Source organism: Podarcis vaucheri (genome assembly GCF_965113315.1).
Source record: "Podarcis vaucheri genome assembly, chromosome: 15".
Taxonomy (NCBI): domain Eukaryota; kingdom Metazoa; phylum Chordata; class Lepidosauria; order Squamata; family Lacertidae; genus Podarcis; species Podarcis vaucheri.
In genome coordinates, this window is record NC_138753.1 from 8,168,378 (window position 1) to 8,182,261 (window position 13,884).

Consider the following 13,884-nt stretch of genomic DNA (forward strand, 5'->3'; position numbering starts at 1 on the left):
TGTCTCCCTTTGTCTCTGCTTTCTTCCCTGGTTCATCCTCCTCCAAACCTCCTCTTTCTTCCAACTTTCCCCACCAGCATGACATTAGACCAAGGGCTCCATGAGATGAGACGGAGGGCAACATGCCTAAGGCTGGTTTGGTTGCAGGCTGCCCACCCACTGCCTAAAAGCAAACATCCATCATGATGCAAGGGCCTGTAAAAATTCTAGTCTTAAATCTCTCATCTGCTACATGATGGTGGTCTTGACCAGAGCCCCACTCAGCAAAATGAGCAAGAGGGTTACAAAATGCAACATGACTAAACCTAAGATCTAAGAGGTGTGTCCAGGTATAAGGTTAGTAAGCCTAAAATTATCTAACTATGCTACTGGTGTCACTTCCACAATGTTGCTCTAAATAGGAAATAGTCTTGGTGTCCCTGTACAAAATGAAGACCACCTGGATTTTAGAGTCTGTTCAAAAGGTTAGAACATTCCTCTCTGCAAGCTTTGGAACATATTGATTGCTTCATGTAACATAACTGGGTAACATAATCACAAGGGAGGTTAAATGCAGCTCAAAGAGCCATTGTGCAGCTGGGTTCATGATACAGCTCAAAAGATATTCGGATACATTTGTAGAAGCTAAATCCCCATGGAATGTATAAAAAGAGCTGCAATCTCCAGGCTTTAGCATCCTGCTTTGTGGAATATGGACACAAGCCAGCCACAGCTAAGCAAGATCAAATCCCACTGAAATCCATACAATTCAAAAGGGTCAGTGGATGTAGGAGAAATGCCATACATCTATTGCTGCATAATGTGGTCAGAAAGGGTGGTGGTGTTACCAGTTGCATTTGTAGCTTAAGAGGAGCATCAACAAGAGGATACATGGGACAGAGGAATGGAGGACCATTGGCAAAGACTGAATCCAGAATACATACAGTGAAGTGTAGTTTGCAAATATTGTTGATAGGTTGAGAATATGATTAAGAAAAGAGCTGTCTCTTGCAACTGGTTTCTATATGGAGATGGTGCATCAAAGAGTTTTGCACAGATCACATGGTGCTGAATTGTAGAAATGGCCAAAAATACTCCTGTTCCAGGTTGACAAGCCTTGTCTGTTATGGCCTACAGAGAGGCCAGAAGGAGAACTCAGGAGAGCAGGAAAGATGTGCACCTCTCAACTTGCATCAGTATTAGCCTCAAGATGGTTTGTTGTAAGATAGGAAGGATTTCCTCTTTCTCAAAGTTCTGCAAGGGACATAGCAATTGTAGTGTAGGGAGGGTGTGGGGGAATTGCTCTTTCACCGTGTCAGACAGATGAGGCACCAGGGCATTTAGACAACTTCTTTAAAGCCACTAAAATGGCGATAGGCTGGGGCACTTTGACGTCTAAGTTAGCCACCCGTCCAAAGCCATAAGTATATTAGAAACAACTGCATCCTTAATAGCTGTTTTAGCTGAGTTTAAACTTGCACACTGATAAAGGATTGTCGACAAGTGATTGGGAACAGATTAACAAAATACTTGACACACAGCAAAGTATATAAAAAAACCCCTCACAAAATAAAATCCTGCACTCGCTCATGGAGGCAAATAAATACATTTCTCATCTTAGCTGTGATGTTTCATGAGCAATCAATATTTATAACCTAATCAAAATCTCCCATATTGCGAATTAAACACAGTGTCATTTTCAGATGGGGCCAGTGCCATCACACGCGAGGCCTTGCAAAGCTTCTCCAAGAGAAACGGCAATCAGGGCGCCAGTTCTTCTTGCAGCATTTGACAAAAGAGTTTCCACTTGAGGGGCTCATCTTTAATCATTACAAAAGCACAGAAGTTTAATCCATTTTTGATGTAAGTGCTAATAGCTCTGTGTCCTTGAAGTTCAAAGTGGTCTTCGTGCATGTCACTAATTAGCCAAGCAAGCAGCCAGTCTGCTCCCTCTCATGCTTCTAATTAGATCCTTAACAACAAACAAATGTCGACCTTTCCAATGCTGTGCTACATTTTTCTCTCTTTTTGTTACATAGTTTTGGAGGGCAGAAGATAACCATCTCCTCGGAAAAGCCTGCACCATATTTTGACATCTTGTCCAGATTATTATTATTTTTGAGTGAGTTTGGGGTGGGGAGAGAGAAGACAACAATCATAGAGGCTGGGGATTCCAAGGCAACCTGTCAAAATAGTTGACCGTGCCAATCAACTGGTCAGCCATTTTGTTTCTTGGAATAGAAGGAAGAAGTCAATGTCTACCAGAAACTTCAACCACTGGTTACCTGTTCCCCTTTTGAGCTGTTTGTTTCCCTTTTTTGTTTTTCATTTTTAGTTTTTTTGCCATTCGCCAGCATGACGATTGATGCCACTGTATCATAAAGCATTTTGCTGTGTAGCTTCTACGCTGTAGCATTCTACCTACAGCAATGGAAGCTGGTGATTTGCTGGTCATATTCTTATCATGGTGAATTTTTATTGCTAAAATAGCTACACATGAAGCCACAATATATAGCACGTGCTCCTTATCTCACACCTGCATTCAAGAGCAGTCTGGACTCCAAAGAGCTCGTCCAATGAATAAAGAGGAGAAAGGAATATTCAGAATACTTATCTTTTGAATGTCTTATCTGATCGTGAGTCACTGAAAACAGTGGGCAGAACAAAGAGGTTACATGATCTTTAACACAAGTTGATAAAGTCAGGAATGAGCTGGTGATGGCATGCAGTGGAATACAGCATGGTAAAAAGTGTGAAGTGGATTTCTGGAAGAAGGTGCCAGGCCAGGTGAGGCCCAAGGTGCTTCCAAGGAATATCTCCCCAATCAGTGCCTTCACTGGGTTAAAAGGCAGCAGAATAAAGCTAAGCTGATGTGCTCTAGACCTTCACATGGTCGATTACTGCTGCCAGGTATCTGTTTGCCATTACTCTATATATAATCCCTCATCTGAAACCCAACTACCTCATCTTTCTTTGCCTGCTTTGCTTGCTGTGTTGAGGAAAAATATGGGCCCTCCAAGGTAAGTGTCTATCTTAGTTTCACTAAGAGTAGGGCTGCCATATGTCCAGACATAGCCAGAGTTTGACCCTTGTAAACAGTGCCTGGGAGGAAATTGCTGTAATGTCCGGGAAAATCCAGACATATGGCAACCCACACCCTAAGTGTAGATTTCGGTGAATTTCCTTAAAAATAGCTCAAGTTTTCTTTTTTGTGATTTTGCTCAACAACTTTTGTGTCCGGATTTTTACTTTTTGAAATATGGCAGCCCTAACTAAGAGAGCCTCTGGACATTCACCATGATGAAATTTGGGAACCTGCAACACAGAGGATGTTCTTTATGCTCCAGTGCGAAGTCACAAGGATGGTGGAGAGAGAACAGAAGAGCAGAGACTGAGGAAGCTGCTGAAAGGGTGGCTGAGGGCAGGTTGCTGCCTCTTCTTATATACTGCTATGTAAAATGCCCTTCATGGCAACAGTGCTTTCTATATTCTATATTTCCCAGGACTGAAATACCTCAAGGGCCACCTGTCTCCATATGAACTAACTCTGAAAACTTCATATATCTGCTGTCCAGCTCTATTCAGAAGCCCAGCGGCCATTCCATTATAAGTGATACAACAACTCAACCTGGGTCAATATAGAATAATTTCCAAATCATTTGCCTTTTTTATCCAAAGGAATGGAATAATCTCTCTTACTTTTTCACTCTCATTTTAGCAATGAGTCTTTTACTGCTACCTTTTTACCACTGGTGGCCAGATTTGCATTAATTGTTTACCACAGCCTGGACAGGCCTTTTATTAATATTAATGAGTGACTGGGAAGAAAGGGACCCTTTATTTTTAGCCTACTCTAATTGTGTAGTAATTATTCATCTACAAAACAAATGAGCCGAACTCCATTGCTATGGCAACTGAAACTCTGGCCTCCCACTGTAACACATTAATAGGCTATTGTTCCTGTTAATTTTAAATTGAGGCCTTTTGTGCAGCTACAGATATGAAAAAGAGGCAAATTAAAATAAAACCGGGACTTAACCTCACATTTAAGTCAGAATGGTCATTGTCCAGGCATGGTTTTAAGAGAAAAGTCACTTGTTGAAATGCACTGTGGTCCACTAGGTATTATTTATTAGGGGTATTTAGATATACTGCTTTTCAGCAAAAAGTTCTAAAAAGGGTTTACATAGAAAAACAGGGCAACAACTTGAAAATAGTATTTTTAAAAAAAGATCCTGAAGTTTCCCCAATATTTTTATGGTTGGGATGCGGGTGGCGCTGTGGTCTAAACCAATGAGCCTAGGGCTTGCCGATCAGAAGGACGGCAGTTCGAATCCCCACGATGGGGTGAGCTCCCATTGTTCGGGCTCTGCTCCTGCCAACCTAGCAGTTCGAAAGCATGTCAAAGTGCAAGTAGATAAATAGGTACCACTCTGGTGGCAAGGCGTTTCTGTGTGCTGCTCTGGTTTCGCCAGAAGCGGCTTAGTCATGCTGGCTGCATGACCCAGAAAAACTGTCTGCGGACAAACGTTGGCCCCCTTGGCCAGTAAAGCGAGATGAGCGCCGAAACCCTAGAGTCGTTCGCAACTGGACTTAACTGTCAGGGGTCCTTTACCTTTAATAGGGTGCTACTCTTTGGGATGCGGGTTGCACTGTGGGTAAAACCTCAGTGCCTAGGACTTGCCGATCGTATGGTCGGCAGTTCGAATCCCCGGGGCGGGGTGAGCTCCTGTCTTTCGGACCCAGCTCCTGCCCACCTAGCAGTTCAAAAGCACCCCTAAGTGCAGTAGATAAATAGTACCGCTTTATAGCGGGAAGGTAAACGGCGTTTCCGTGTGCTGCGCTGGTGCTGGCTCGCCAGAGCAGCTTTGTCACGCTGGCCACGTGACCCGGAAGTGTCTTCGGACAGCGCTGGCTCCCGGCCTCTTAAGTGAGATGGGTGCACAACCCTAGAGTCGGACACGACTGGCCCGTATGGGCAGGGGTACCTTTACCTTTTACCTTTACTCTTTGCTGTGGACAATAAATAAAACCTGAATGTATGAAGGCATTGTTTGGACCCAGGAACTATCAATGGTCCTGGAAGAAATAAGCAGAACAATGACAAATGATGACTCTGCATCGGAAGTGGAGGGGAGATTATTTGTGGCTCTAATATATAGCTCTTGCATTGCTGAGCTAATGTGAAAAATAGCAGGAAAAAGGTGAGCTCGCACTCATATTCACATGGGCAACGTTTATGCACAGAGGATTGCGTTCTGCAAAGAAAAGGCATGTTAAACTAATAACTGTGCATGCAAAACTGTTGGGATGTGCAAGGAGTCTTCCAATCTTCATCTTTATTATAGCATCTCTATGAGGTAAGGCATCCCTATTCTTAGCCTAAGGAAATTGAGACTGAGAGACAGCAGTTTGCCATCTCACAAACCTAGTTATTTGTATCTGACACTCTCTCAGAAAGATTCAGGGCAGCTGTGCTGTGGTTCCCTAGTGGTTTCCAATCTATAAAGTGTGGCCTGCTAAGTTTTAACTTGCATGAGTTCAAACATTACCTTAGTTGATTCCCCCAATGTCCTGAGGGATTTGAACCCAAGTCTTTTGAGGTATGGATCCAACACTTGGTCTACCCTGGCTCTCCATCATTGTGCTTCTGCCTATATCTGAAGAAGTGCCTGAATAGCTTTTAGATTGCCAGAGCCCTCCTGGGACTATTATAATGGAAAATGGATAATGATTGCAGGAAAGAGAAAGAGAAGCCCTCACTCTTCAGCTTTGTTCCATCAGGGAAAAATTGAGTTACATGAAGTGCCTGTTTCAGGGCTTGCCAAGAGTAGAGTAAAATTCATTCATGGAGCGAAAGAACCTTTTAGAGCCCCCTTTCCTCTGAACACATGATTAGTCTGTTTGGATCACAGGAGTGAAGTGAGGCACCCTGCAAGTCAGAGCGGGTTCCGTGGAAGAGTGTTTGCCCATTGAAAATAATTCCACTGATTGAGAAGACCATTAAAAGTTAGTGACTACATTCATTACAGATTAACTTATACCGTACTTAAGCCTGCTCTCCTGAGCTGGTCACTAATTGCGCTGGAGATGATTTATCAAGTGCCCTGGATTTTCTATTACAAAATAAGTGATTAAAAGCTAATACATTTTACCCACAATAGAATCAAGTAAAATTACTGCAGCCAGAGTCAGAACTTGGCCACAGCATTCACAGAACTCCTCAGTGTACAGGAGGGTTAGTGCTTCCCTAAGAAAGAATGCTCTGCCCTTGAACGAAGAAAATAAATGGATGGGGTGCAGGTGGATATCCCAGAACAGGCTCACAGGTATCCAACTTCTATAATGGTAGGGGTTTTCCTCCAGTGAGCATCTCCAGAAGCTGAATGGAAGTCATTCTGCTTTAAGTTCTTTTTGAAAAATAATGCAGGAAAGCATTACTTGAAGGAAAGGAATTGCCGTATAACAGGGAGGGGCAAACCAGTGTTACTAGAATTCTCTCTCTCACTCTACCTACTTAAGGGAACCTTCAGGGGCCTAATGATGGCACGTGTTGCAATTTATTTTTCTCTACTGATGTGTCGCCCAGGCTCACAATGCCTTGCTGCAACCCTTTTAAAAAGAGGGTTGATTGGCTGATTGAGGAATGGGATCCATGGACGGTTTCCCTGAAGCATTTAAAGAATTCTCAAACAAGCAGCAATCCTCAAGGAAGTTAGCCAAAGCAAACTTCCCATGACACTTTTTCAGGCACAGAATATAGAAAGGTGCCTTACGCCAACACATTGGCCTATGTAGTTCAGGACTATATATGCTGATTGGTAGAGGTTCTCCATGGTTTCAGACTGAGGGGGAGCATCTTTTCCCAGTCCTACCTGGGATTTAACCTGGGACCTTCTGCATCCAAAGTATGTGTTCTACTAAAGAGCCACATTGCACTTTGAGCAAGAGAGGCGCCCCAGTGACAAAGCATCAAGGTAACAAGTGAGTTTGACAGCAGGGCGAGAACACCAGGGCAGCAAAATGTCTCACCTTTTTATCTATCAAAGCACAATTTTTCAAGTAAACAAATTCAATATGTAGCAACAGCAGGCATGCAGGCAGAAAGCCAGCAGGGGTTTGAGAGCTTTCCAGCGTACTACATAAAGAGCCACATCAGGGCCGGACTGACTGGAGTCAGATAGTTGCCTTGAGTGGTAGAAGCCCAAGAGGCAGCACCCAAAGCAGCAGAAAAGCAGAGCACCGGCAGCTGGCAAGATCTCAGCAGGTCGCTCTTGGACAGCATGAGATCTCCTAAGATTTCAGCAAGACCTTGCCAGAAGCCAGCGCTCTGTGGGTTGCCACCATGCCACACAAGTAAGGAATGCTTGCAGGGCAGCACATTCCCATTATGCCTCAAGTGGAGAAATGGGATGTGCCATCTGAGTCGCATGCATGACTCTCTGTGGGACATGTAAAGAAGAGGCTGTGTGCAGGCTGAGCTGAGGAGTCTCAATGTCTGGATCAGACCATGGCATCAGGGAGAGGGCTTTGGGTTTCTTAGGCACTGGGGAATGTTTAGGGACAAGCCAGGCCAGGATGAAAAGGATCATCTCCATTTGAACCAGATAGCTGGCACTTAAAAGTTAGCAGACCAGCTTTTAAATGTGGGGAAATTCACAGGAGCTGAGGACTGTCCAGTCTGGGGTGAACCATGCCTAAGGAACCAGGATAATCTTTTTTCCCCCTGGCGGTCCAAAAGGGGACAAGTAGAACTAGGCAATGGAAGTGCAGGGGGACACAAAAGCCATTCAAATATGTCAAAGTGCTGTGAGTTATATATGCTAGTTCAAGTGCTTGCTTTTAAAGGAGAGCATAGATACAGTGGTGGAATGAAGAAAACCAATGGACACAGTTATCTCTGGATACAACCTACTATGGGAAGCACAAGGCAGGCAAGGGCGTACTAGGTTGTAGTGTCATTCTTTACATTAAAAGACCCTTTCTAAGCCTTAGCTTAATATTTGGTCTACTGGATAACCCTCCTGCTCTGAACTTATGGACAAATCATTGCAGTCTCATTCTGCTGGCTAGGCAAATAGAAGCATTTATAGGACTAGGCAACTAGAAGGATTTATAGATGCATCTTCTTTTTACCGCACTATAGAGTGAAAATTAGTAGGTGCATTAAGATGCATTAAGATTTTCTCTTTCTATTGCATCAGCTGTCTAGGGCTCCAGTTGTAATTATTGGGTCTTTCAGAGGAGAAAGACATTCGAAAACCACTTGCTATCCCCCAGGTGGTGCTTGTTAACATTCTGACTACATGACTTGGATTAAATGTTATACACTTTTTAGACAGTAATATATATACATTTAAGCATCTAGGGCTTGCTTCAAGGTCTATCCCTTGGACTGTGAAGAAAACACAAGTGGCTATTCAAACTGTTCCAACATGTTGCTACAAATTTCCCCATCATCATTCTGTGTACACAAACCAACTGTTGCTCCCATCTTTTTTCTTTTTTTATTACGGCAATTTGCAAACAAGAGAGGTGCTTAATGACAAGACTAAATATTTGAAAGTACTGGAATTAAGTGTACGACGTGGATTGCTACTTCCCATGCAATTTTCCGCTTTGCTAACTTTTAGATACGTTACCCATCTAATTTTCCTGCATCACACATTTAACAGTGGGCCCCATTCCTTGTAGTAGATTTGCTGTTTAAGAGACAAGTTATATAATCATACCTCAAGTGCGTAAGATTTACAACTATAATGGCGCAATAAGGGAAGTGGGACACCTTCAATCAATGAAGGGTATGTACTTGTCATCTGGGTCAACAACATGTGGAGGGGCGTATGTTTTACGATCTGTTAGAACAATATTCTTAACTGCACAATGAAACAATATTTAGCGTATCTTATTTCTTCCAGTAACATATGCTGAGTTAACTGCTTGGATTTAACCGTCTACACTGAGCATGCTCGGTAAATTGAACACACTCCAAACCAGCAGTGCATCTTCAGGCAAGATGTCGAACTGGGTGGGAGGGGAACGGTGATGTACGCAATCTACTCTCAGCAGGATATGTGCTGACAAAACAGTAGCAGCCACAAACCAAATGTAATGTGGCATTCAGGACTTGAATTACCAGCTGCCAACCCTACCCACTGCTGCTCATTTGGAAAACAATTTTGAGAAGCTGAGTACAGAAAACTAGGTGCAAAAAAGAAAGAAAGAAAGAAATGCAGGGAGGGAGAAGAAGCAAAAGACGATTTTGCTGGTTTGATGAGGAAGATGATGAGACTTGCCTTGGGACACCTAATATTGACTGTTCATGAAATGTTCAGTAGTGCTTGAGGGGAGGAAAAACCAAAACATTATCCTAAAACTTGGCAATGTGGGAATGAATACAAACAGTGGCAAGTTTGTGGCGTAGCCAAATTTGCACTTTAGGATCTAAAACCAATTCCCTTGTGCCTCTGCATACTCTGACGGTTAGTCATTGTACATACTCTCCATAACTTAGGTCTCCAATGGACGGCTTTCCTGCTCTGCCGGCCTGGTTTAAGGCCTCCAAAAAGGATTCGGAGCGCTAATGCAGAATATTAAGAAGGTTAATGTTCTGTAGGAAGCCTTGAGTGTACAATGCTTGCTGAAATTAAACTTGGCCTCAAATCATAAAGCACTTACATATGAGTAACTCCCATTGGCTTAAGTGGGAACTACTCACAAGTAAGTGTATTTAGAATTAAAAGAAGGGTCACTTTTTTTCTTTTACAACGGTCAATTGACTACCCCCCGCCAGACCACCAAGGGCCCTTGCAGAATAATAAAATGTCCTGATTGAATTTGGTAGGCCCAAGTTTGGGAGATAATGATCACTGTACTATGCATCCAGGTGTTCAGCATTGCTCTACACAGGTTGACCTACACTTCCAATCAAACCGCGGCTACACTGCAACTGCCATGCTCTTTCGAGCCGACAAGAACCTATAATATCAACTCAACAATGCATGTTCTACAACTACGTCTACTGCTACCGGTTACAACTACGACAAGTGCATGCATTTAGTTCAGTCCCACAGATACATAACACTCTAAGAACAGGCAAGGGGAGATGTGAGATGTTTCACGAACAACAAGTGTTTTGTTTTATTAAGTAAGGGAAAGTAATTTTTAAAAAAACCAAAAGAGAGAAAGTGTACTAAAATAAACAAAAATATATATTTTTAAAAAGAGAGAGAAAGAGAGAGAGAGAGAGACATTTTTTCAAGAGTTGGATATGAGTCGTTTCTTAAACCGTTTCATCTGAACAAGCAAAAAAAACATGCAACCAGCTGCTACTAACAAGAAGCTGGACACAGAGAGAGGATTAATAGGTGTGGACAAACCTTCCTGCTGAGCGTGCTCAGAAGAGTGTTTGAGAGGAGTGCACGTCCCAGTGTAAGAGAGGCCGGAAAGAATGCCTCAGAGACACCCTCTCTCACAGCAGCCCCAACCAAGCAAGAGAGAAAACAACAAGAACATAACTGCTCACACTCACCATCAAGGTCAGTAGCTCATGTTATGAGATTGGTTATAGCTGGCAAGTATAAAGGGCAGTAAGGAACTGGTGAACTCAGGATTTCAGAAGTAGGAGCAGGACTCTGGCCAAGGTGGAGGGGAGCAAGAAGGAATTCTGGGGGATCTTTCTGTTCGGGGGTTTTACCACTTGGTTCTTAGTGCAGTCACTCACAAGTGGTCAAGCAAGTAGACTTTGGTGCCTCCCCACGGCCAAGCAACAGAATCACTGGCCATCTCATTTTCCAGCCATGAGGGAAGAAACTAAAGCCACAGAACTATCTGGCTCATGCATTTTAATTGCCAAATTTTATATTCCTTTAAAAAACAAAGCAAAACCCCGAATTAACCCCGCTCCCCAACTTCACCTTTGTGAAATGAAGAAGCAAACAGCATTTTCAGGAAAGGGTGAAATCGGCTCAGTGCACTATTAACAGGGTAGAAGAACGGACATGGTGGTCTTCCACCATCTATCCAAATAAAGCGTGTGAGGGGTGCTCCATGCAGGGGCCTGTATGCATGATGGCCCAATGCAGGAAGAATTGCATGAATCAGGGCACTGGATACACAGAGCTCCCCCATGGGGGAGGAGAAGGGCACCCACCCACTTCATGGACTGCTGACGATGCTTGGCTGAGTGTCTGAACTGGGGGGGGGGGAAGAGGGCACCCTAAACACTGATGCTTTAAATATGCCAGAGGAAAAAAAATCACCTCAAACCATCAATACCTTTCCAGTAAGCTCTGCCCCAATGGCTCCCTTCCCTATAAGTGGATTTCCCGAAGCTGCCACCTCCATCAAACTGATTGGGGAAGCCTGCCCACGAAATCCATACATGCTCGGAATCGTAACAGAAATGTGGTATTGATAGTGAAACTTGTGCATTGGAAGAGTTTGTTACAAGATGCAGACCATCATGCCAATGTGACCCAGGTCCTGATTCATCAGTAACATAATAAGCAGAAAGTGAAATGTTGTCAAGGTGGGTGTAAAGGCTTGGTTTATATAACGGTCTGGCTAATGTTTGGCACATGGGCACTGCCCATGACGGTTACCAGGTAGAGCCTCTTTGGTGATAGTCCCACAGCTGCGGAACTCCCTCCCAAAGGAGATAAGATAGACCCCTTCTACAAGGCCATTCAGGTAGGCGGCGGTCAATACATTCTTTTTCCTGCCAAACTTTTAGTTCATGTTGTGGCCTGCTGGGAGGCTGGTTTCATTTGCTTTATCTTGGCTTCTCTCAATGCTCTCCAGTTGTAATTACAGAAGTGTTTTCACTGTTGTAACCTGCCTTGGGGGACCTTTCAGGGCTGAAAGGAGGTATATAAATGTTTCTATAAATATGAACGAAGAAACATACAGCCCCAACTCCCAGGCTAATATCGCCCTGTGATCCTCGGATTGAAAGGTAGTATAGCAATTTAGTAAATAAAAAATAAAAATAAAATAAATGTTTGCCCACCAAAATTAAAAGCATAGGCCCTTGCTCCAGGGAGGGGTCATCTGCCTGTGGATTGCAATTAGTAGAGTACCCTTACGGGATGCACAAGAGGCCAGAATGGGGAGTAAGGACAACAGCCAGCCTTATGAAGTGTGGTTTAAAGATCAATGAACACACAAATCCTTATGTTGTGAACCACCCTGAGAGTATAGGGTGGTATACTCTTTTTATAAATAATAATAATAATTGTGTGTACGGCAGTGCTGCAATCACAGGGACCAACTACAAACTTCCGCAGGGGTGCAGACCTCCCCCCTCTCAAATCTGTTCAGCAGTGAGAGATCAATAAATATACACTGAACTGATGTCTTGTGGTTTAGACATTTAACATTCGTACATCTTACGACACAGGTGTGTCTTCGCTTTAGTAGTCACTTAAGTCATCTTGCAAGTGTGCCCCGAGTGATATTGCTCTAATCATCAAAATATTGAAGCCAATTACTTCCATTTGTCATTCCCCCTCTGTAATGAATCAGGCCTGAGTGCCATTAACATGAAGCTGACTCCATTGCTCTTAAATACACTTCACTATCAATGCTATTCCCTTTGATGGAAATGGCTGCAAATGGAATGCTGCCCCTGAGCCGAAAAGGCTTCTTTGTCAATGGAAACCACTTCTGCACATCAACAGACAGTTTCCTTGAGGGAGCACTAGGGTAGACCTGCAAGTGCAGAGATTTTTTTTCAAAAACAGACAAGAAATATATACAGGGCACCATACTGCTCTTTAAACTTGCCATATATGTTGGTGTTAATTTCAGGGTTAGAATTTTCTTTTTTTTTCTTTTTTGGTATCACAAAGTTAATCTGTTCTTTAAAAAAGAAAAAAAAATCCAAAAAAATTAAAAACAAAAACAAAAAACAAAAAAAACCAACCAAATGATATCAAGCAGAGAAATTGGCTGACACTCAGGTTCAGCTGTGATGGGACACTCTGATTAAAACAGGACAACAGTGAAGATCAGACTTAATCTGGCAGAACCCTTGTCCTTTCTGTGGGAAAAATGATCATCTCTATTTAAAATTAAACTGGAACCAAATGGGCCCAAAGTGCAGGTAAGGGAAGAGGGAATCTGTCCATTCTTCCTCAAATAATAAATGGAATCCTTTTCAGAAAAGGATTTTAAAAAGTAAAGGGGGGGGGGAAATCCCTTTGCTATCTTTGAGCAAACCAACCCTTGGACTTTCCCTACATACAACGATAAACTGCTACGGATGAATCCTTTGTAGCCCCGCAAGCAGTGCCAGTTTGCATGGAACGGAGTTCTCCAAACATCCCACTTTGGACCCTAAGTAATTCAGTCTCCCCCCACCCCCACCCCCGCCAAAGTCTATTACGGTTGTGTGTGTTGCTGCTTGACAGCACTTCCCCCACCTCTGGGACCTTTTGTTCTGTGTCGGTTTGAAGAGGCCTATAGCTAATGAGTGTAGAAATTTTCATGTCAAAGAACAAGCTTCATCATGAGAGAGCTGAATAAAACAGTTACCTCCAAGTTGTTTGCTACATGTCTCAACGTGTACAATCTGGCTGGGGAATTTGGGCCCAATCGTGTTGTCTCCAATTGCCCCCACCGCCACCCCCAGTGCAATAACCCAGTTAATATTAGCAAGAACAAACGGCCGGATAAACGCACAAGACAGTACACAGAGATGAGCAAGCAAGATAGATTGGGGAGCAATAAAACCCACTGAAAGCAGCAGTCTACCCTTTGTCCTTGCTTTGTATTTAGGGTTCAGAATGGCTTCAGGCACAACCAAGGTATCAGCCAACAAGCAAATACAGCAAAAGAGAGGCACAGGTAAGTCTTAGCAGCCCACTCATGATTTCACTCAATTATGCCAAAGGGATAATTCAC

At 43.3% G+C, this 13,884-nt stretch overlaps 1 protein-coding gene across 43 annotated transcripts in view; it reads right to left on the minus strand.

The window, feature by feature from the left end:
- The window catches only part of MSI2 (musashi RNA binding protein 2), a 410,358-nt gene that overhangs the window by 32,247 nt on the left and 364,227 nt on the right, over nt 1-13,884 (minus strand). For 5 of the 43 annotated variants that reach the window (XR_014214082.1, XR_014214083.1, XR_014214084.1 and 2 more), the window contains one exon: nt 10,359-10,453. The exons of 35 other annotated variants lie outside the window; for them this stretch is intronic. Coding sequence is in view for 5 of the 8 variants with exons in the window: in XM_082201265.1 (XP_082057391.1) it covers nt 10,359-10,453 (95 nt within the window). In the remaining 3 variants the exon portion in view is untranslated. Of the gene's footprint in view, nt 1-251; nt 9,560-10,153; nt 10,172-10,358; nt 10,454-13,884 lie in introns of those variants that run through there. 3 more of the 43 variants (XM_082201270.1, XM_082201275.1, XM_082201276.1) reach the window with 3 other exon arrangements.